The 24,830-nt window shown below is 46.6% G+C and overlaps 1 protein-coding gene across 4 annotated transcripts in view; it reads left to right on the top strand.

The window, feature by feature from the left end:
- PNISR (PNN interacting serine and arginine rich protein) overlaps positions 1-24,830 on the top strand; it is a 508,713-nt gene that overhangs the window by 449,320 nt on the left and 34,563 nt on the right. For all 4 annotated transcript variants that reach the window (XM_069606402.1, XM_069606404.1, XM_069606401.1 and 1 more), the window contains 2 exons: positions 1,539-1,638; positions 2,275-2,328. In XM_069606402.1, coding sequence (XP_069462503.1) covers positions 1,539-1,638; positions 2,275-2,328 — 154 coding nt within the window. The remainder of the gene's footprint in view (positions 1-1,538; positions 1,639-2,274; positions 2,329-24,830) is intronic.

The raw sequence follows: 24,830 nt of genomic DNA on the forward strand, positions 1-24,830 counted from the left end.
ACAAAACGAACAAAGGGACCAAACCTGGTTTGGCGCGCAGAGTAAATCTCAGGCAGGACCTTTCCACAAAGAAATGGCGAAAAAAGACCGGGGCCATTCTGACAAAAATGGCACCCATGGGAAATCCCATAATGGTAGTAAAACGTAAACCACTGCCACCAGCCATTCGGTGAGGAAAGGGTAAAACATTTTATTACATGAGAAGCTAGACAAAGGAGATACTAAGTAACCCCTCCAGCCCCCTATTGTAAGATAGCGTGTGCTGTGTCCATAAAGTTACAAATGTAAGTGAAGTCAAGTTTCACTTTACTGCTCTGGGAAACAGTATTTTATCCCAGAGAAGTTATTTAAACCTTCGGGAAATCTGAAAGACTTCCCTGTGTCACTGCACTGAAGGTGCAGAGTCCCCAACCAAAAGAAAAAAACACAGAAAACACATAGAATTTAAAAGTTCAAAGTGCCAAAATTCAGCAAAAGAAGTGGGGGGGTCTCTAAGGTGGGAGGAATTTTAGCACTAAGCTGAAAATACTCCCTAACATGGACAAAATGGACACCCATGGGTGCTGTACTACAGCTGAGGGTCCAGCCTGCGGTAAAAAAGCACACTGGTAGTAAAAATTAAACCACTTACACCAGTCATTTAAAGTAGTGAGGGTAACAAAAAATGTTAAATGAGAAAATAGGATAAGGCTACTAGGTAGCCCCCCAGCACTCCACTTTAAGATGGTGTGTGCTGGACCTACAAAGTAAAATCAATTTCACCTTACGATTCTTGGGAACAGTAGTTCACCCAAGAAAAGGTATTTAAACCTTAAGAGAAATCAAAGGGACTTCTCAGTGACACTCACCCAGGGTGCTGTCGCTATGCGAAAAGCAGATGCCCATGGAGTTTGTCAGACTCCAAAAACAGTGAAAACATAAAATCCTAGTCGGGGTTGCAGACCTCTGACGTAGATTAATCCAGTGTACTACATCCAGTGCTCAGCCACTTTCTGGTTTTGGCAGTCTTTCTGTACTTCAAATATGCAGAACTTCAAAAACCAGTTCTGCATGCATGTTTAGAAGCAGTGTACTGCAATTAATTTATATACCAATTTACAGGTTATCTTTCCGGAAAGACACCACAGTTTACTATCTTGCTTGGTTTCAATAGCTTAACTGAAGATCTTGAATATTGTTTGGAAACATTGTAAAGACTGGATTTAGCTCTGCCCTGTTTTTTACTCATGTTTTTTATCAGTGATACAAGACTTTGTCATGAATTAACTGTATTCTATGCTGCACTCTAGTGTTCCTTGTCTATAAGTGGGGTGAGTTTTTGCCCTTCCTTGTCTTCCTTTTGGCAAGGCTTGGCTTATCACCCTCCTGCTACCTTCCTTGCAAAAATTAAGCTGTCACCAACTTTTGGCAGTTGGTGTAGCTCTGTTCATGCTAAATCTCTTAAACTGTGGCTAATTTGTACTGTCTGGAAACAAAGTTACCATGAAAATTGAATTTGTGTTCTAAAAACACATTGTATTTGAACTTCTTTTCTTTAGATGTTGTTCACAAAAATGGTGCTAACAGAAATTCTTTTAGATGTCACAAATGAGGAGATTTATACTGTAGCTAAAGAGGCCCACCGTAAAGCAACAAAAGGTATGCTTTTCTTCACTTTTGTCCAAGCTATTTAGCTATGCATGACATTTCTTTACACGCACTAACATATCGCATCCACAAAAGAATATATTGTTTCCAACATAATAATTTATTGTCGATTGGTCTACAATGTATTTTAGTCTGCATAATACGTTCACTAAAATGCCATGTGGTGTTTTCTGCTCATTTCCCTTGATTGTTCTAATTTATGGAATCTCTCGAGAGAGATGCTGGGTACATTTTATTTATGAAATGGTTCAAAGGAACTATAGCTTGCTTTTAGAAGTGTTGCTATGTTGTTGGCTTAATGGGGTTACTATTTTTAAAGTACTTTCCTATTTTAAAAAGAAAATAGCTTTGTTTTCCACTTGCAAAACCTAAATATTTTTTTATATTAAAATGAAATGTATTGAAGTAGATATGTTTTCAATAGCAAAATATCAACCAACATTTAATTGGTCACTAACATTTTGTCAAGTAACTGTTTTTCTTGAATGTTATGTTTTCTAATATTTCTTCTCTCCCCCAAAGATAGCAGCGGTAGTACTAGATTTAAACATGCCATAGTGTCTCATGCCTGTGAAATCGTGGCTATTTGTGTTAACATGTTGTTCCTGTTGTTGATGTGATACAAAGCTCCTGCAAGGCAGCTGGCACAGTCCAGTGCACTGGCTTCCCTAACTGGACTCGGTAAGTAGATTCTATGTATTGACATGGGTCTAGAGGGTTAAATTAATCATTTCTCGTGGTTAAGCCACACATTTTGTGCATTCACAATTTGTTTTGTCGAAGTGTCCGTGATCCAAGTCTGGAAAAAAATACTATTGTAACTGCACAAATCTTTTTTCCTGAATTTCAACTTTTAATCTTCATGACCTCTGTGATCTAGCAGTTGCAAAAGTCAGAAAGCAATGCTTTTTGACCACTTTAGTATATATAAAATTACCTATTCTGTCTGGGGCAGAAGTGCCTACAAATACACATTTCCCACCATTGGACTTGCATGGAAATAGTTTGAAATGTGCTCTAATGGGCCACAACTGGTCCCCTGTTTTTTTTAATGTACATTCATCCTTCATACTTATTCAGACAAGAAAGTTCACTCACCTACTTGGAGTAATTCTCAGATGCTGCGCTTTTTATTTGGATCGGATGTCACTCTGCCATGCATTTTCCTCTGATGCGTGTTTGAGTTAAATCTGCTCTGCAAATTAACATGCCGGATTAGCATTTATGTAATGGAGAAATCTATTTTTCTAGAGCTGCCTAAGTGGAACCAAACTGGGTTGGATTTCATTACAAAATGCTGACCTATGTTTGAAAAGACTTTAGTTTTAGAAATAAATTGTTGATTTAGTCTTGGTGTGCCGTTTTCTCCCAAGGAAAGAAAACATCTTGTGTGATGTGCTTGGTATACTTAGCAAATTTAGTCATTAGTTAATGTCCCAAACATTTGATAGGTGAAGCTGTTCCCTGAAGCTCATATCTTAACAAGTTGCAAAGCAGTTTTACCAGTGATTAGCCAAAGAAAGCAAAACAAAGTCTTTTTGAACCATAGCTAATTTATTTTTGAAGAAAAGCATACAAGTCCCACAAATCGCAAAATCAAAGCAATGCCTTAACCAGCACTTTCTAATAAGTTCTAGCACAGCAAAGGAGCAACACAAGACCATTTTTCTTTCAACTGTGATATTCCCAAAAACACACTTTGCCTCTTGATTATGGCATTTACCTTCTTCCAATCATAATTATAACCCAGGTGTTTTCTGCAACCGAAAACGTGTTTGCCTAATCTCCAACATAAATTGTAGTCAACCTGTGCAGAGTTGATTAAGTTGTTAACCTCTTAGATTGTGAGTACAATGTACCAATCTTGTCAGAGCACTCTAGTTTTCCTTTTGCTTGGAATTCTTGATCTTGTAGTTTGCCTAAATTGCAAATGAAGAAGAAGCCACAAACTCTCAAAATCCAAAGGGGGAAATGAATGAATGACTGGCTGGTCTTTTCACGCATGGGTACAGGAAGCTTGAGCCGTGGTGGGATGTGTGTGTATGTGGCTACACACACCAGACACACTCACCTTGTGATGATTTGCGGTTAGTGGTTCCAAGTGGGCAGCTCATTAGTGAGTTAAAGTCACTAAGTAGTCAAATGGTAGTCTCGACCTTTTAACCCGCCCAATCGTTCATCACTAACAATAATGGGAAAACCTTCTCTTGTTTGTCTGTTTGGGGTTCAAGAACTATCTTGCCATCTAGATAAACATTTTATGATGGCATATTTGAAATGTTTACTTGGCTGAATGTGTAGAAATGATTTTAGCAGAAATCCTGCGTTGCTTGAAGGGAATCTCCTTTCTACTTTACATTTCTAAGGTCTGGAGTACAGGAAGGGGTGCCCCCTACAATGGTAGGAACTGGGGAGCATAACTGATGGAGGTGTTCCTACCAGTGGTTGATTCAAAAATGTTGTAGTTTCTTTATACAAATTCAATTTGTTAATATTGGCATCTTGTTCAAAGAACTTGAGATTATTAGGTGAAATGTTATTTGTCTTGATTCAATCAAGTATTTTAATTAGTTTCAGCATTAGTCTCAATTCTATAAGCATAGTTTCTGCACAATATTGTAACATGATTCAACACATGCTTGCATACCAACAGTGCTACAAACATGCTAGAGCAGAAGGCTGGTGTGATTTTTAACATAGCGCATACATTATTTCAAAGAACAACGTAAACGGAGTGACAGAACGGATCTATAAAATCACAGAATTTAGTTAGAGACTAGTCAAGGTTCGACGCAGAGTGGCTGTGTTTCAGTGTAGATTAACTGCCTTTGTCGGGACAAGACTCCCTGGTGGACAGAAAGAATACAAATATCTAAGTTTGAGGCTTGTGGAATCTGCTTAGATCACATGCTGTGCATAGGCCGACATCTAGTGGAAGCTGCAGAGTAGTCGTTTTTTTCAAAACTCGAAAAGGGGCATCGAACTAGGGCGTGCCAGTAATACTATCCCTAGTGTGACGTCCACTGTACCCATGATCCCTCACGCGTGTAGGACCCTCAGATTGTTTTTTTCCGCCATACTATTATAAACAAATGCATCCACAATTCGGCCACTATTCTAAAACTCACCAAATTTTACCCACATTCAAAGGAATGTTCTACAGTAGGTATAGTCCTCAGCATGGGATCTTTACACAATGTCTCTTACTAGGCCATTTTCTGCAAAATATAACCCAACTATAAGGCATGTAAGGCCAGTAGTCAGTCCCTGCATTCTAAGGCAGGAGAATGGATCAAAACAAGAGGAAAAAGAAAAATCAAAGGAACCAGCAATGTGATATTTATTTATAGATTTGGTCACCATCTGAACATTCCTGACTGTCTTGCCCACATACTCTATCTTCCATGCAGCATTCCCCATTACCAGAGGTATGTCACATCCCTGTTTCCTCTTGCTGTTTCTTTTTCCTCTCGTTTTGATCTATTCTCCTGCCTCCTAGATTGTGTCACTTAGAATGCCAGGACTGACTCCTGGCCCGACTTGCTTTGTATTAGGGTTATATTTTGCAGAAAATGGCCTAGTAAGCGACAATTGTGTACAGATCCCATGCGGAGGACTATACCTACTGTAGACCGTTCCTTTGGATGTGAGAAAGATTTGGTGAGTTTTGGAACAGTGGCCGAATTACGTTTTTGTTTATTTACTTCTAATGCGCACCAAACCCATAGGTAACAGGGCGCAGCAGTAAGATAATGCAAGGTTTAGAGTTACGAATTTGTGCAGGTTACAATATAGTGCACAGAAACATAAAATAACAGAATAAATTACACATAGCATTGCAGACAATGTAGCATTGTTCAACTAGAAATCTAGGATTACTGGTAGTGTACCGTAGAGGTAGAAGGGGCAAGAGGGCAGAGGCAGGGAGGATGATGGGGAGGCTAGGGGTCATTAGAGATTATGTGTTAAAGTTCTTTCTAAGGTGTAGGTAGGGTTTGTCTACTCTCAAATTTTGTGGCAGTGATTTCCAGAGTTTAGCAACCTTCACGGGAAAGCTGTTGCCACCAATCGTTATGAGCCTGTATCTAGGTACTACAAGGCAATTGGCGTTGCCACCTTTGGTTGGTCTAGTCGATGTTCTTCTATGTATTTTATCCGAGAGGTAGCTAGGGGCAACGTTGTTTAAGGCTTTATGGGTCAATGAGAATATTTTTAGCTGTATTTTGTTTTCAGTGGAGAGCCATTTATGTTGGCGTCTAATGGAAGAGAAATGTACTCTTTTATTTATGCCAAGCACCGCTCTTAAGGCATTATTTTGTAAGGTTTGTAGCCTCTGGATGGTAATTTTGTTAGCGCCGCTGTAAAGGGCATTACAGTAATCAATTCTGGAGAGTATTAAGGCTCAAACCAGGATCATGCAACTGTCCTTACAGAAGCATGGCTTACCAGCTCTTATCAGCTTACAAGTGTAGGCAGTGGTTGAAGCCAGAGATTTTACTTGTTTGTCAAAGGACATAGTGGAGTCCAGGCAGAAGCCAAGGGTTTTACTCCCTTGGATACATTGATGTTTCCATCGATACTGAATGAGAAATATTCCTGGCCTAGTTTGTTAATGTTGGCATGCGTGCCCCAGATTATCAACTCTCTTATCATTCAGGCATAGGCGATGGGTGGCCATCCATGCCTGGATGATAAGATGTACCCTATTGACCAACTCCATGTCCTTGCTATGATCCCCAGAAAGCGGGAGGAGGCTCTGTGTATCTGCTTAGTTGGTAAAGGCGATACCCAGAAGGTCCAGATCATCAAACAAAGGCTTCGTGAAAATGTTGTATATAGTTGTGGAGACACATGAGCCCTGAGGAACACCTCGCAGGATAGGGGTGGAGGTCTGCTGCTGCCGACGGGGAGAATACTCTCATGGTTCTCTCACTCTGGAATTATTCTATCCATCTGATAGCCTCGGTGGAAAAGTGAGCTGCAGAGTCCAGGTATCTGCAAAGGACCTTATGATCCACAAGATCAAATGCAGCTGAGAGATCAAGTAGGAGCAGAAGTGCTGTCTTCCCTTTCTCTCGGCTCATCATTTTGGGTTTTTAAATCAATTAAGGCAGTTTCCGTCCCGTGGACAGAAGCCAGATTGTCTAGCTCCTAGGAGCTTATGCAGTTCAAGGTATTTTTGAATCTGGATGTATGCAGCTTTATCCAGTATTTTCAGTAGGAATGGTACCGTGGTAATGGGGCGGTAATTAGTGGGGATGAGAGGATCTAGTGTCTGCTTCTTAAGGAGTGGGAGCAACCAGGAATGTTTTAAATTGGCAGGAATAGTACCTGATGCAAAGGAAGCATTGATCAATTTGGAGATGAATGATGATAGGTCTCTGGCAGCGTCTTTTATTAACTGTGCAGGGTAGGTATCGCCTTTGCAGTTGGAGGGTTTAAGCGAAAGGATGATTTTTTCTACCTCTAAAGTAGAAGTTTTGGTAAAGTGAAATTTGTTAATTTGGGCCGTAGGTGAGTCACTAGGCGGCAGGGTATTGGACAGGTACTGTAGGTTCAGCATGCCTTTCTTTTGCTGTATTTTATTTTGGAGCGTATTTATTTTATTTGCTAATGCATATTGGATATCTGCACACCAGGACTTACCTTGGTACATGTATCAGGTGTGGCTATTGGTGACTCTAGTTCTTTCAGTATGGAGAAAAGTTCCTTCATGGTAGAGTTAAATTGGGCAATGCGTTCATCATAGGAATTCCGTTTTGCCAGGCAGACTTCATTTTTGTAGTGCAGGGAGTTGGCGGTTAATTTTACTTTGTTTTTGTCAGATGCGCATAGTCTCCAAGTAGTTTCACATTTTCCTTTCAAGAGGCGGAAGTCTTTTAATTGTGGCGTGAACCATTTATTCAGATGGGCTTTGTTCTGAGTTTAAGAGGGGCGATTTTATCCATTGTGGTAAGCATGTTTTTATTGTATTCATGGACTAGAGTGCTAGGGTCTAGATTTTCTGGCAGTGCATTTAGAATTTGGAGGATAGCAGGGATTACTTTATCCGCTGTGATGCTCTTTTTGTTTCTAGTTAAGCATGGTGGCGCTATTAGCGGGGCCGTAGGAGGGGGGTCTGGTGGTTAATAGGTTGAAGGACACAAGTGAGTGGTCTGTCCAAGGTTGAGGTGAAATGGAGCTGTACAGTTATAATCAGCTATCCAATCTAATGTTATCCCCTTCATATGGGTAGGTTTGACTTTTTGAGACAAACCTAGCGCATTAATGGTATTAGCTATATCCGTGGTGTGTTTGTCCGCTGGATCATTAAAGCCTATATTAAAATCCCCTAGTAGGAGTAATTGTGAAGTCGGTTTGAGGTTGTTGGTAAGTATACTATGCAGGTCCTCCTCAAAGGTCCCAAGAGGACAATGTATATTAGATGAATAGTAAGTGATTGTGAGTTGTATATCTGGAGTTTAGCAGAAGGGATTTCACAGGATTGCAAGGTTTGAGTAGGGGCTAGTCTAAGGGAAAGGCTCATTTTGGATATAATGGCGATTCCACCGCCTTGGGAGCCATCTCGGTCTTGTCTAGATATTGGTTATCCGTCTGGCATAGCTAGCATAAGCGATGGTCCTGCAGCATTATGAAGCCAAGTGTCAGTTATTGCAAGGAAATCCAGATTACCTTCTGTGATTAGGTCGGCTATGTCAAGGGCATGGGCAACAAGTGATCTCGCATTGAGAAGTGCTCCTTTAAGGGAGAGTACCTCAATTTCAACTTTAACCTGGACAGGAATGGATATGTCTGTATAAGTGGGCTTGGACATATGTCTTTTAGTTTGGAAGGCGTTTGTATTAGAGACAGATGGTGAAGGTGGCAGGTTGGTGTGCTTAGGTTTTATGCAATGCTGGCTGGTTGTTTTCAAATGTGTTGGTGGTAGGGATCTGTGGTATGATATGGAGGAAGCAATGCAAGAGGCCGGTGTTTCCAGGCCATAGAGAAAAGTAGTTTCTGATGTTTGTTAATCTGCTTAGAATCACATGCTGTGCATAGTCCGACATCCAGTGGTCACTGCGGAGTATTGCATTTTGTTTTTCGTAGTCGAAAAGGGGACGTCGACAAGGCGTGTCTGTAACACTATCCCTATAGTGACGTGCGGTGTCCCCACAATCCCGCACGCGTCGAGGTCTCTCAGATTGTTTTTTTCCGCCCAGATATTGGTCGCCTTTACGCGGAGCTCCTCGAGAGACATTGCATTCATTTACTCGACCTTTGGTCATTATTTATTAATATAGATTTACATAAGATCCCTCCCTCGACGTAGCTGCGAAGCCTTTTCCCCGCCGAGTAAGAACTTCGACGGCGGGGACGAGACAGAGGAGATCCTTTGGCACTGCCAAACACGTGGCCTGGCCTCAGCAGCCATAAGACAGTAGGGAGAGTGGGGTCGTGGGACATTTCTTGTTTCTCTCTGAGAATGCCTTTCCTTTTCCCCTCCCTTTCCCCTCAGGGTTGTTATCACAGTGAAAGATTTCCTCAGCTATGGAGAGGACACACTTTAGGTTTTGCCCGCGTTGCAAGGGCACGTTTACCTGGGAAGACAAGCATAAACGGTGTAACCGTTGCTTGCCCCTCGACCACAAGGAAGACGGCTGCGCGGCTTGTCAGCTTCTTAAGCCTAAGACTTGAAAGGACCGCAAGGTTAAAAGGTGGGCGGCCTACGCCATGTCGAGGTCCGATTCCTCACCCGCCGCTGCCGATAGTGACGAGGAATGTGATAACCCGACATCCGTTACGGAAGTCGTAGACCTCTCTAAGGAGTGCTCGCGCTCCTCGTCGTCTGACCCCGACAAGTTCGGCTCACGCCCTGCTTATGGGTATGAACACCCCGGCGACACTGACGCACACAAAAAACACTCCCATAAACACATAACCCACGGCTCTTCTTCGTCGAAGACACCAGTCGCGCCAACGGAGACGCAGGTTCCACCGGCGTCCTCCTCAGACCGTAAGTCTTAAGCCCCCCTCGCAAACGCAGACGTGACCAGCGACTGGGCTTCCCCCAGATAAGGGCGCTACCCCCAAACCGCCAGACGAAGCGCTCCGTCAGAGAGCACCTGTCGCCATAGAACGCGCGACGCCCGTAACGTCAATACCAGAGCCCTCCACAGACATATTAGTCGTCGAGAGCCTGGTGAGGATCGTTTCCGCCGATAGCCAGAAGCGGACGGCGAAAGATGCGCCGAATACCGCTCAGAAGGCTAGAGAAACGCAGAAAAGGCCTGAAGGAAGGCAGGAACTGCCCCCTTCATCTAAAGGGACTCCTAGCCTACCAGAAGGCTTTTCAGACGGCAACCTTTCTTCGACGTTATGGGAGAGGTCAAAGCGTTTTCAGGCCAAAGACCCTCCTCCAGTTCTGTATGGAGAAGATGGAGAGGTTTATGGAGACCCAAAACCTACCACCACCCAAGGGGGCAAGAGAGGGACCTCAGATGGACCCCAGGGCTAAATTCCCTAGGCTGTTTAATCCCCTCCCAAGTGGATATGAATTTATATGACCTCACTGAAGAGGACCCCCACTTTCAGGAGGAAGACGAATTTTTAGGCAACGAAGAGGAACAAAACCTAGAGGAAGAAGGTTTTGAAGAAAATCCAGATATAGGTGGGCGAGGGGCCTTGGAGAAGACCCAGAGGAAGGTGCTTCACAGCCCTGTCAGTCCCCATCAGCTTTTTTTCGGACCCTGATGTACTAAACCTGTCCCCTCCCGAGGTCTCACCTAATAGGAACACGTCACCTATTGACGATCAACCTACATTTAATGCACTACTACGCAAGGCAGCAGCGCATTTCGAAATAGACACTGGGGAGATTTCTCCTGACATTGACTTTGTGGAGAAGGTAATCAAGGAGAAACCCCCTGTCAGCCAAACCATTCCCTTCCTCGCCTCAGTAAGGAGACGAATTATTCCTTCACTATCTACACCCGCGTTGGTCAGAGGGGTCAACCCGAGGATAGAAAAATTATTCAGTCCCTCCCCTTCAGACCAGTTGTACGTCAGGGGCCACTCTGTACCAGACTCCCTAGTGGTGACAAATATAAGGAAAAGAGCAGGGGTCCCGCTGTCTACCAGCGAAGCACCACCAGATAAGGAGGGCAAAACATTATATGCCCAGGGGAAGAGGATCATAACCTCCGCTGCTTTTTCCGCAAGGATTGCAAACCACAATTCCTTGCTAGCAAGTTACGCAGACGCACAATGGAGCAAGCTACGTAAGGACGCCGAGGAGGTACCAGAACCCCTACGTACACGCCTTCTGTCCACGATTACTGAAGGGACCCTAGTCAACCAAAGCATCGTGAAAAACACTCTGGATACTGCAGAAACGGCTGGCCGTTCCCTTGTCCAAGGAATACTCCTCAAACGCCATGTCTGGCTGCGTAATTCAGGGTTTAAACCTGAAACACAAGCATCTCTAATTAACAAGCCTATAGAAGATGCCAACCTCTTAGGAAAGGCGGTTGATGAGGCACTAGAAACGGCAAAGAAAGAGTTTGACACCATCAAAACCCTAGACCAGATTTCTAGGCCTCCTAACAAACGTGGCTATGGCAATAGGCGCTTTATTCGAGGCCAACGCCAGCAATAAAATCAGCAGCAGCAATACTCTGCAAACAACAACTGGTCCTCTAACCAAGGCACCAGTGGACAATGCAACCAGAGAGGACAACGCCGTGTCAAAGGGAGAGGTCGGGGTTCTACCCCTAGAGGTTCCCAAGCCACCAACACCAAATGACTCGAAGATCCGGGTCCCCTCCCATGCTTCGCCGGTCGGGGGCCGGTTAACATCCTTTCTTCCAGCATGGGAGGGAATAACTTCAGACCACTGGGTACTATCAACCATAGCACGCGGCTACTGTATAGAATTCAACAGTTCCCCAACGTACAGACCCCCAAGTGGAGGACGCATGACACCAGAACACCTCGCCATCCTTCTACAAGAAGTGGACCAGCTACTGGAAAAAGGAGCTATGGAGGTCGTGCCTCTATCGCAGGTAACGGAAGGTATTTATTCAGTGTACTTCCTTGTACCCAAAAAGGACTTAACCATGCGCCCTGTATTAGATCTGCGCCCAGCGAACAAATTTGTCAAACCTCAAAAGTTTCGTATGGTGACCTTACAGGAAGTGATCCCCCCCCCCTGCTATCACAAGGAGATCACATGACAACACTGGACATGAAAGATGCATACTTTCATATTTTAATGTTGCCAGCGCACAGAAAATCCCGCCGGTTAATGATAGAGGGCAAACGCTACCAGTTCAAAGTGCTACCCTTCGGGATAGCATCAGCACCGAGGGTATTCACGAAAGTACTGGCAGTGGCAGCGGCCCACCTGCGCAGGTTGTCCATCCCAGTATACCCTTACCTCGACGATTGGCTCATAACAGGGGATTCTTACGAAACATGCTTCTCAAATACCCAAAAGACTGTAGACCTTTTGTTCCAACTGGGCTTCTCCATCAACGAGAAGAAGTCCAGCCAATTCCTAGGGGCTCTAATTCGAACAAAGGACGGCCTCGTCTTCCCCTCCAATGAGAGGGTCCAAAACATGCGGTTTCAGATCCCTTAATATGAAGCAGATTGAGAGGTGACGGTACGCAAAGCAATGCGATTGCTAGGAATGATGGCGTCATGTATTTATTTGGTACCCCATGCGCGCCTGCGCCCAATGCAAGAGTGGCTCAACAGCCAATGATGTCAGGCCAGCGGACAATGGGACGATCTAGTGGTGGTCTCGCAGGCCTTGGTTCTCTCGCTACGGTGGTGGTCGAAGGGAAACCATTCACCACCCCCGCAGTGGAAGCCACTCTAACCACAGACGCATCCCTCACAGGATGGGGGGCTCACCTATCCCATCAGACTGCTCACGGAGTTTGGACTCAGAGCGTAGCTTCCAAGCACATAAACTTACTGGAGCTACTTGCTGTGTTCAAGGCACTAAAAGCCTTCCAGGCACACCTACAAGTGAAGACGGTGATGGTCCTCACGGACAGCACCACAGCCATGTACTACCTCAACAAACAAGGGGGCACTCGCTCTCCGGGACTGCCCAAGCTGTCCCAGAACATCTGGAAGTGGGCTCTCAAACACATGATGATCCTACTGTCACAACATGTACCAGGGGAACTCAATCTGCTAGTAGACGAACTAAGCAGAGACTTCCCTCTGCCCTCAGTAAGAATGGCGTTTACACGAAGACATTGTCTTCGACGTTTTCACCCAATGGGGATTCCCAGAAATAGACCTGTTCGCAACCCTGGAGAACTCGCAATGCCTAGATTACGCCTCCAGGTACCCCCAGAACCAATCCAAGGGGAACAGTCTATCGATTCCATGGTCAGGGAAATTTGTTTACGCTTCCCCCCCCCCCCCCCCCCGACTCCTCAAGAAGATTGTGCACAAGATGCACCAGGAACAAGTTACCATGATACTAGTGGCCCCTATGTGGGCCCGGCAGCCATGGTTCGCTCACCTGATGGAGATGTCTCTATCTCCTCCAGTGAAACTTCCCTGCCCATACAACATGCTGTCACAGGACAAGGGCAGGACGCTGCATCCATGCCCTCAGACCATGAACTTAGCAGCCTGGCTCCTGAGATAATAGAATTTGGACATTTACAACTCCCGCAGAGATGTTTGGACATCCTCAGGGAGGCTAGAAAGCCTAACACTCGTCACTGTTATTCTAGCAAATGGAAGAGATTTGTCATCTGGTGTAGAGGAAGAAACATCAACCCTGTTGACTGCTCTCCCACACATTGTTCTGTACCTGACCCATTTACTGGACTCAGGTCTAGTATTCAATTCGATTAAAGTCCACCTAGCGGCACTTTCTGCATACACCACTTCCCAACATAAAGTGTCATGGTGGAAAGTCAAAGTTATTAAAGCCTTTATGGAGGGGGTAAAGAGAATACACCCTCCGATAGCAAACCCAGCTCCCGGCTGGGACCTAAATGTAGTACTTACCAGGCTCATGGGCTCACCATTTGAACCCATGCACAAGGCAACTCTTAAAGACCTCACTCTTCAGACCGCCTTCCTAATAGCTATCACCTCCATTAGGAGAGTAAGTGAACTACAGGCTCTTTCTGTTCTAGACCCCTTTGTAATGGTTCACAAAGATAAGGTGGTTCTACGCACACACCCAAGGTTTGCACCGAAATTCATCTCGAAATTCCATGTCAACCAGTCTATAGAACTACCAACGTTCTTTCAAAACCCTTCAAATTTGGGAGAAAAAAGCCTGCATACACTTGATGTGCGCAGAGCTGTCATGTTTTATATGGAAAGAACTAGACCACTGAGAAAAACTAATCAGTTCTTTGTCTCGGTGGCAGCAGGAAGAGAAGGCGATGCAGTCTCAAAGTCCACTATATCTAGATGGATTGTTCAATGCATCACTCTTACACTCTTGCTAAGAGAGAACTACCCTTCAAGCCAAGAGCACACTCTACTCGAGGCACTGGGGCATCCATAGCATTCATTGCAAATGTTCCCCTTGAGTCCATTTGCAAAGCGGCAACCTGGAGTTCTGTACACACCTTTACAAAACACTACTGTCTAGATGCCCACTCTAGATCTGATTCCCAGGTGGGACAAGCAGTATTAAGACATCTTTTCTCTACTGTTCCTTCTCACAACCCACCTCCAACTCCGGGTACTGCTTGCTAGTCTATGGACAGCATGTGATTCTAAGCAGATTAACAAACATCAGAAGACAATGCATTACTTACCGTAAAAGCATTTCTGATGGTTGTATCTGCTTAGATTCACATGCGCCCTCCCTTCCTCCCCGCTCGGATGGAAGGAACATAGACATCTTTTTATATCTCTCTCTTCTGTACTCACTCACGTCTAGAAGGCTCCCTCAGGGCAGAAAAAATACAAACAGAGGGACCTCGATGCGTGAGGGATTGTGGGTACAATGCACGTCACTATAGGGATAGTGTTACAGACACGCCTTGTCGACGTCCCCTTTTCGACTACGAAAAACAAAATGCAATACTCTGCAGTGACCACTGGATGTCGGACTATGCACAGCATGTGAATCTAAGCAGATACAACTATCAGAAATGCTTTTATGGTAATATTGCATTGTCATAGCCAATATACAGTGCGGGTAGGGCACATAGACACGAATCAAAGCTAGGAACACTAGTTAACCAGTATGCAATACAGGTAGGGCACATGGGACCAAGTCAGATCTAGGAACCATAGTTTGGCAAGTATGCAATGCAGGTAGGGCACATGGGGCCAAATCAAAGTTGGGATCAATGGATTGGTCTAACATATCAGTTGGACATTGAAGCATACAAGAGACAGGCGTAAAATCAGCACACATACAGGCAGTGAACATATGATCTTTACACAGGCATGGGTACATGAGCATAGTGTATGTTCAGTTATAGTACGTTGCTCAATTGTGATGATTCGCAATAAGGGGGGGCTGACTGATTAATAGACTGGTATATATAGGCAGTCAGCTGATCATAACAGTTAATGTACAGAGTGCATGTAACCACAGTACAATAGAACAACCAGGTAAAATGGTGCAGTACCAGTGTGGGTAAATTCTACTCATTTGGTTAATGAGCTGGTAAGTGTACACAGCAAGTGTACATACAGCAAAATACATATAAGTGCGCGCAATCAGGGCATATTAGATTGAAGCAGTGTAGAGATAGCAATGCAGTTTGGTACTTAGATGGGTAGTTAACAAGTCAAGTTGTTGCTGGGCTGCAGACAAATGGTAGGTTTGAGCAGTGCACGGAGCACAAGTTATACAGGTGGGGTGATCACAGTTGAGTATATAAAGACAGTTCAGAGTAGGATAATATGGCTAGAGCGGGCTCTCGGTTAGCGCGGATCATGTATAACACGTGAGCGGGACACAGTAGCAGACTCGCAATAGTAATGCAGTGGCTGACGAGTGCACAATCAGAATAGTCAGTTTGTGCGGTGTGGATTACCAGTAAAGGCAAGAGTGAACGGCTGGACTTGTGTCTGTAGGGAGTTACCTTGGTGTTGTGGCACAAATGCTGGTCCAATTTATGCAGTGGTTTTGGCTAACGGCGTAGACATCTGATGACAGGCTGCGGACGGGTGATGGTCTTGTCTCCCCGGATCTTGCTGACGTGGGCTTATGGATGCATATGTTTATTTTGGGTGCTACTCTTGTACACTAGATACTAGTCTAGTATACTTAAATGTTTGTTTTCTTGATCTGTCCACCAGGGAGTCCTGTCCTGACGAAGGCGGTTAATCTATTTACTCTGAAACACAGCCACTCTGCGTCGACCCTGGACTACTCGCGAACTTAATTCTGCAATTTCTTAAGATGCGTTGTCACCTTGTATGTGGTGGTGGTGTTCTTTGATATTGGGGAGAATTTTCATTTTAGTGTCTAATTCCTCTCTCCTTAGAAGCCCCCAGCACTTTTGCTGGACTTTGGGACTTTTAACCTTTGAGAGTGTGAGCCCTTTTTCTGGCTCACCCAGGTGTTTTGGTTTGATTTGAACACTGTTTCTTTTGGTTTTGGAGTCCAACAAACTGCATAGGCATCCACCTTTTTACATTTTGACACTTCAGTGCAGTGGCACAGGGAAATTCCCCAAAGGTTTAAATACCTTCTCTTGGATGAACTACTGTTTCCAAGAGCAGTTAAGTGAAATTGACATTACTTACAATTGTAACTTTCTAGACCTAGCACACACTATCATTGGTATCCCCTTTGTCTAGTTTCTCATGTAACATTTTTTATATTACCCTTTCACAATTAATGGCTGGTGGCAATGGTTTACTTTTTCCTACCATTGTGTTTCTACCGTGGGCTTCAATTGCAGCTGCGGTAAAGCATCAATGGGTGCCCATTTTGTCAAAATGGCCCGTTCTTCTTTTTTCACCATTTCTTGTTGGAAAGGTCCTTTTTGAGATTTACTCTGTGCGCCAAACCAGGTTTTGTGCCATTGTACATTTTGCCTTTGGCGGGGTTCACTATTGAAGTCCGCCTCTGGCTCCAGCGTGTTTGGCAGGGCAGGAAGTGAGGGAGGTGCCCGAAACGCCATGTGCTTAATCCCCGTTGGTTACAGGAATGCACCCACAGGTTATTGGCTGGCTGTCCTTTGAGGACAGCCACCTTGCTGTGAGTGGCAGCTAGGCTGCGAATGAATGGGAGAAACCTGCATAAAAGGCGAGGTCTTTTGCTTGGAAGGCAGAGTCGACCACTGGACGAAGGAATCCGAAGAACTTGGAAGAGACGCTTGCTGCAACTCCTGAACCATTGGTTTGCCTGGTGAAGCCCTGCGACAGTGCTGAAGCTCCGAATTCGCCTCGATTAGAGAAGCCCTGCCAAGGACAACTTCTCCCTTTGGGTTGGTTGGACCATTCAATCCCAAAACAAACTCATCTGGACATCCTCTCGGAGCTAGCTGTAGTTGCATTGCTGCTGCAGGAACCGAATGCCAGGGAGAGGAACACCAGAATCGAGAGCATCGTTTTTAAGTCGGACCCGAGCTCCAGGAAGATCTCCGTATTCCCTCAAAGCAGGACTAACCAAGCCTGAGCCACCTCAACACAGTGCTGAACCCTAGAAGCTAGGAAAGCCCATAAGAGATCAGAGAACTGCGTTGGTTCTATTCGCGAGAAGCTGAAACCGCCAAGTGCTGCTGATCTGAAGTTGCCCTTTGCTGCCACCGACCTTTTGAATCATAGTGCAGGAGTCCCCAGACGTCCTCCCTCTTTTCCCCACGACGAGAATCTGCCATACTACAACAGGAACCAAAGCCAGCTGGAACCTATTTCTTCAGACCTAAGATACTGTAAACTATGGGGTACTTGACTCTTGTTGCGTAGCATTGCTAGCTTTCAGTTGAGGCTTGTCTTTGTTGCCTCTGCAGAGTTGCTTGCAGCTTTGCCCCTCACAAGCCTTCCAGCTTGTGGTCCAATAGTGATTTCATTTTCAACAAAAACTCTATAACATTGTGCAAGACGTTTTTCTTACCTTCAAGAAGACCTTCAGCTCCTCTAGACTGAACTCAATTGACATTGGCTGTCCTGGCTCCCTGATGGACTCTATCCTCTGACTTTGTGCTTTGATCTGTCCCTCCAAAAAGTCACACATTCCTTGTGTAGCTGGGAATGGGTTAATCAACATTGCATTGGGTGGTTTAAAAGTGTTTACCTGTTTGAGAAACTTGTTAACGATTGTTTTCACCCTTAACCTTTGCCACTAAGCTCAGTATTGCTCTAAATGTGCCTGTGTTCTTGTCCAGTGGCCTACCTCAGAGTGTAGGCAGTGTCTGTGTGCCGTCCCAAATGGGGATCTACTGATGTAGTGAAACTGAGTGTGTATGTATTGAAGTATATTTTTGTTGGGGTGTGGCTAAACGGCCATGGATTGAGGCGTGCTTTTGGAGGGCTCCTGCTGATCCGACAACGATCCTTAAGTAAAACGGTGTTTTAAGCTGGCTGTGCGTCGCACATTTGAATCCACTGCTGCATGAAAGTGAGCGGAAGGCAGCGGTGAGGAATCTGCCGTGATAGACGTGCATGCGTCTTACGACCAGGAGAAGTTGACGAGATAATGAAAACAAGATGGTGCCCATGTGAGAACAAAGGAGACGGCTCATCACCGGGGCACAGCGGGTCCCGAGTGATAAGATACCACCTATTGCAGTCGGGACCTAAGTGCCGGAATATGAATTGAATCACGTTTGAAACAATGTTGCAAAAGTTGGCGGTCTGCCGAGGGAGAGCAGCTGCGCAGGCAAGTGCCGGTTCAGGAAGATACATAGTAGCCCGATAGTGTGGGTGGGTCATGGGTCCCGAGATCGTAAGAACTGAAGCAATGACATTTTGCCGCATAGGAGTGAAGCAGATCACTGCACACTGACGGCGGACCCTGAGCGAAACAAACACCACTGGGACGCGGCCTCTGTGGTGCCGCCCCGTCATTCGTAAAGGAAAGGAAGCTCGCGAAACCTTGCGGTTAAATCAAAGGGCCGTTGGAGGACACACGTTCGGCTATAATGCACAGTCTATGATGACAATGGGCTCATGAGAAACTGATTGTAAGGATATAAATAAGCTGCTGGGACAGGGCTCTGCGCTCGGGAGCCCAGAGCAGCCTGTATTGCCACATGGGACAACAGAGCTCGCCCCAAGGACTGATCGGGGGGGCTCACTGGCACCTACGACACGGGTGGCCTATAAAACGTGCATAACAGTTGGCAGGAAGCTGGGGCACCTTCGAGGTCCCAGGAGGACACATGCAGGACTTGCAAAACACTGAATGTGCTCTGTAGGCCCTGGATGGTAGCCCAGGGGCCCGGATCTACTGGAGCAGGAGCTTTAGGCTCGAGAGGTCCAACGCATACTAATACGGGGGAGGTCATAGTCCACCCCTGCAGTAAACAAGCAGCTTCAAGACCTCCCCTGCGTGACCTGCCCAGATCCGGAGGCCAGTGGCAGTCTAAACCCACTAGAGCTGGTAGACACGAGTGGTGGGGCCCGTCCACACGTTTCTGTCACGACGCAATATCAAGTGTACCTCCTGAGAGCGAAGAGTAAGCAACCCACGCTGTATGTATACGCCAGAACATCACCGGCCCCGGAGGGAGCCAGAAGTAAGGACAAAACCCCTGTTGGGAGCGCAGTCGCCATAGGAACGAACCAGGAGATCCTTGCTGCCATAGCCGACCTAAAAGTGGCCTGGGAGACCAACCTGGGACTGGCTATGACCGAATTGAAGGCAGCACTAGAGCTCAAAGTTGGGGCAGTAAAGGAGGAAGTGAATCTCCTCCGGCAAGACGTCGGGTCACTGGCAGAATGCACAGAGAACCTAGAGAAAGAGGTGGCCCCAAACACAGCGGAAAGCAACGCATAAATTGGACCTCCACACCCTAGTGCAACGCGTGGGCAACCTAGAAAGTAGAGCGGAGGAGGCAGAGGGACGTGCCCGGAGGAACAACATCCGCATTGTTGGTCTGCCGGAGGGATCTGAGGGACCCAACCCTATGGAGTTTATTGAATCGATGCTGCTGCAGGAGATTACTGGAGGAGTATTGTCCCAGGGGTTTGCGGTGGAAAGGGCCCTAAAGAGGAAACTGCCGCCAGGAACCCCCCCCTAGGCCGGTGATCGCCAAGATCCTGAACTATCGCGATCAAGAAAGGATCCTTGAACATTTCCGGAAGGGTGGAACAATACAGAAGGGAACAGCAAACATAACGGCATACCCAGATTACACCCTGTTGGTACAACATAGTCGTATGAACTTTGGGACCGTGAAGAGGAGATTGCGTGAAACAGGCTACAAGGACATGCTGCTCTACCCAGGCAGGCTGAAGGTGTTTCCCAAAAATAGAACCTTGTTTTTCGAGTCTCCAGAAGAAGCCATGGGATGGCTCGACACGCAAAGCTGCCCCCCAGGAGTCGGGAGTCCCGACGGGAGATGAAGGAGGAGGAGATAAGTAACTGGGTCTGCAGTACCGAGGGGCACCACTGTATAAGACAATGGGACTTGATTATAGCGTAAAATGTAGCTCATGGGCGCACATGGTCAGCGAAATAAGTGGATATGATCCGTGAGCACTGAGACTTTTAACATGAGCACGGGAGCCTCGCAGAGCTAGCGCTCATAACCCCACAAAAAGAAACTTGGTTAGCTCACCGTTAGCCCGGTGACACCCTGTCGGGTACCTGCCCTCGGCATTCCAAGGCGGGAACAAACGCGGGGGTGCCTGAGATCCAGGGATGGAGCTGGGCATTTGTTGGAGCTGGGAGGGATGGGGAGAGGTAAGGGGCGGTGTGTGGGGGTTTGTTGTTGGGAAAGGGGTGGGGGGATTTGTTGAGGAATGGGAGGGGGGTGAGCCAAACGTAATATCAGGGGCGGAAGCAGGATCTAGAAGAGGTGGAGGGATGCCAAATGAATGGCGTCGGATAGTCTCAAAATGGTGACCTGGAATGTGAGGGGCCTCAATAGTTATGTAAAGCGCAATAAAGTAATGATGTATTTGAAAAGAATGAGGATTGATATAGCACTGCTACCGGAAACCCACCTCACTAAGGAAAAACTGGAGGTAGTCAAGAAGAAATGGAGAGGGAGCACCACGGGAGCCACATTCAGCTTATGCAAGGGGAGTCATTATATGGGTAGCGCTGCACGTATCCTTTCAGTTGACTCGGTCCACGGTAGACCCGGAAGGTAGAATGGTTGTAGTGCAAGAGATGCTGGAAAACCGAGAAGTGAACATTATAAATGTATATGCCCCTAACCAAGAAACAGCGGCTTACTTTTGGACCCTGTACAGTAAAATCAGCCCCCTGATGGGTGACACAATCCTATGGGGAGGGGATTTCAATTGCACTTTGAACCCAAAAATGTACAGATCAGACGGTAAGCTAGACAAACCCACCCGGCTGCTAAGGCATTACAAGCCCTGCTGACAGATTTTAAGCTTGAAGATGTCTGGAGGCGGTTGCACCCGGCAGACAGGCAGTTCTCGCATTATGCCGCGCCGCATGGCTTGCACACGAGGCTTGATTATGTGTTCGCTCCCACAGAGATAGTAGGAGAAATGGTGGGTGCGGAATACAAGGCTAGGGTGCTTTCGGACCATTCCCCCTTGGTCCTAGAGTGGCAACACCAACCCCATAGGGTGCGGATTCCGACGTGGAGACTCAGAGCTGAGTCCCTGCAGGATTCCGGGAGGACCTGAGGGAGGCGATCACAGAGTACTTTGACATTAACGCAGGCAGCGTGAAATCAGTAGGAACAGTGTGGGAGTCTTTTAAGGTGGTAGTGCGGGGTGTAGCCATATCAAAATCCAGAGGGCTCCAAGAAGGCATATTACAGGAATTGCAGGAAACCGAACGGGAGTTGGAGGACATGATGCGTAAGGGTGGCGCCTCTTGAGAAGATGGGGAAAGGATGAGGTTGCTGCAACAAACCAGCAGTGAGCTCTTGGATAGATTGTGTAAGCTGAATTACAAGAAATATGTGGAAAGGCAGCATGCGGGAAGAGACAAGCCGGGTAGATTGCTGGCCTGGCTATATAAAAATGAAACGCCACGACCCGTGATTAGAGAAGTGAGGGATGAGGAGGGCCAGATTTGGGATACTCGAGAAGCGATAAATGATGAGTTCCACAGATACTATAAATGTCTATATGAGGACACGGGGGGGAAAGTAGGGATCGGGAGATCCAGGAAACACTAGAAGACATAGGACTGCCCTCTTTAGATGACTTGGAATGGGCGGACCTGGATGCCCCAATTACCCTAGATGAACTAGAGACAGTGGTCCAGCACCTACCCACATGCAAAGCTCCGGGGTCTGATGGGCTCCCCTGTGAATTTTATAAAACGTATAGACAAAAGTTGCTTCCACCGCTACTGGCCATGTTCAACGAGGTTTACGAACGTGGGGGGCTGCCAGAGTCCCTACGAGAAGCGGTGATCATCCCACTCTTGAAGCTGGGTAAGCCAAGCACAGAATGTGGGTCCTACAGGCCCCCATCAATGCTTAATCAGGACAGTAAAATCCTTACAGCTGTGCTGGCTAACAGGCTTAAACGAGTCATAGGTAAGCTGATACACCCTGAACAAACTGGCTAGTTACCTGGTAGAAACATAACGGACAACCTCAGAAGATTGCACCATATTATTGACCAATCAGAGAGGACCCTGGCGAGCTGGCAATTGTTTCATTAGATGCGGTCAAAGCTTTTGATTCAGTGAGGTTGCTGGCGACCCTGAAAGAATATGGGATGGGGCCAGGGTAACTGAGATGGGTCAAGATGCTATATAGCTCCCCAATCGCAAGGGTCAAGACGGGTGCCATCATCTCAGAAAGGTGGCAACTTAGCAGGGGTACCAGACAGGGATGCCCCTGGTTGCCCATGTTGTATATTTTAGCGCTAGAGCCCCTAGCAGTGTGCCTTAGACAACAATACGGGGAGGTAGGGATCTGCACCGCAGGAGGTGCACACCTTATATCACTGTATGCCGATGATATGCTTTTGTATCTGCGCTTCCCGGGGGAGAACCTGCAGTATGTCTTGGAGGTGATGGAACGTTATGCCACCCTCTCGGGCATAGCACTGAATCCTAGGAAGTCCAGTGTGTTCCCCCTGGGGAGGTAAAGGGGTACCCCATTGGAAAAACTGCCTGTTTTGCCGATACCTTGGCGAACTGAGACGTTCCGATACCTAGGCATTGATATCTACCACACCTCAGAGGCATATCACAAACATAATACGGAGAAGGCAGTTGAGGGTGTTGGAGCTAGCATGGGGTTTTGGTCCAGATTGCCCCTGGCCATGATGGGGAGGGCGGCTTTGCTTAAAATGGTGGTCCTGCCCAGATTGTTACATTTTTTTTTGTAAACATCCCGTATATGATCCCCAAACGCTTCTTCACCAGTCTTCATAGCCTGTGCAGAGGTTTCATTTGGCACAGTTCCAGAAACAGGGTGGCTCTCTGGAAATTACAAAACTCGTGTGATGGGGGTGGTATAAACCTGACTGAACTTTGAGCTATAACTTTGAGCTATATTACATGGCAGGACAGCTCCAATACGTGGCTAGATGGCTGTCCGATGAGGAAACGGCTGAAGCTAGGTTGCTGCGAAAGAACCCTGCCCCATATTGCCTTAGAGGGATAGTGTGGTTGCCTAAATCGAAGGTGCAGGGAATGGCGAGGCTGTTGGTGCTTGGCTGGGAGGTGTGGCGAAGGGCATGGCAGACGAGGGGAGACCCAGCCCCGTTCTCCCTGCAGGTGTCGCTAGTGGCCTTATGTGGGGAAGATTCCCAGCTGATCAAGGGGATTCGCAGATACTGGGAACTGGTTTGCCTGGCTACCCTGGGAGACATATGGCAGGAGGGGAGGGCACTGGATTTCAGAGATTGATGGAGGACACCGGGGTGCATAAAGGCCAGCACTTTACTTATATTAGAATCACCAAACGAGTGAGAGAAAGATGGCCTGAGGCGGTGCTTGTGGAACAGCCTGATGCTACCATAGAGACGATATATGACGTCTCGGAAGGTGGACACGAAGTATCTCGTATATATGAGTTATTGGGAACTAGGACGCGGAGAGAGTTGCTCCAGCTGAGGCGAGATTGGGAGGAGGAGGTGGGTGAACCCATGACGGATGGACAATGGGAGAGGGCCCAAAGGTATCATAAGAAGGTGTCCCGAAACGCGAGACTTAAGCAGATCCAACTGTATGTCACTCATAGAGCATATTTTACCCCCGGCAAAATAGCCAGGTTTGGGGGCCTGGAGACTCAAAAATGCCGGAGGAGGGGGAGGGGGAAGGGGAGGGGGAAGGGGAAGGGGAAGGGGAGGGGGAGGAGGAGGAGGAGGAGGAGGAGGAGGAGGAGGAGGAGGAGGAGGAGGCTGGGCTGTTGCACATGTTATGGGCTTGCCCGGAGGTGGGTAGGTTCTGGACAGAACTGAAAACACGATTGGCAGACAGAGGGGTCAAGCTGGATGTGGAGTCGGCTTGGGCATGCATGCTTGGGGGCTTTACCAGACTGCGCAACCTGAGGCACGTTAGCAAGATGAAAGACCTGGCTTACATCCTGGCCAAACAGAGAATTGCAATGTGATGGAAAGCGGGCCACCGACCCAGAATCGAACTGTGGTGGGCAGACCTTTTAAAGTGGGCAGAAGCAGAAACGGCTGCCTGGTATCAAGCAGTCACTGGGGGGCGGGGGAGGCGGTGGGTCCCCCTAATAGCATGGAGGCAGCTGGTGGCCTCAATGGGGGGTCCCTCCCAGGCTGACCACAGTGACGATGACATGGAAGTAATGATAGCAGCAGACACGCCCGAGGATGTACTGTTGGATGACATGAATATTAAGGCTCAAGTTAATGGGGAGGGAGGGGGGAGGACAGAAGAGTGCATTCTGCAATGTAATGTTTGAAGTTTAACTATAAACGTCCTGTTTGTTTGTAATGTTTGGAGTGTTTATAAAATAATAAAATTGTTTTTAAAAAAAAGTATATTTTTGTTAGATCTTTTCTCCCTTCTAACAAAAGCTTATTCAAACTGACTGTTAAATTAAAAAAACAAATGTTTAATCAATAAACCTTGACTGTAAGTGTTTATTTGGATACTTGTC

The sequence above is a fragment of the Ambystoma mexicanum genome, chromosome 4p (assembly GCF_040938575.1).
Source record: "Ambystoma mexicanum isolate Mex_15411 chromosome 4p, UKY_AmexF1_1, whole genome shotgun sequence".
NCBI lineage: Eukaryota > Metazoa > Chordata > Amphibia > Caudata > Ambystomatidae > Ambystoma > Ambystoma mexicanum.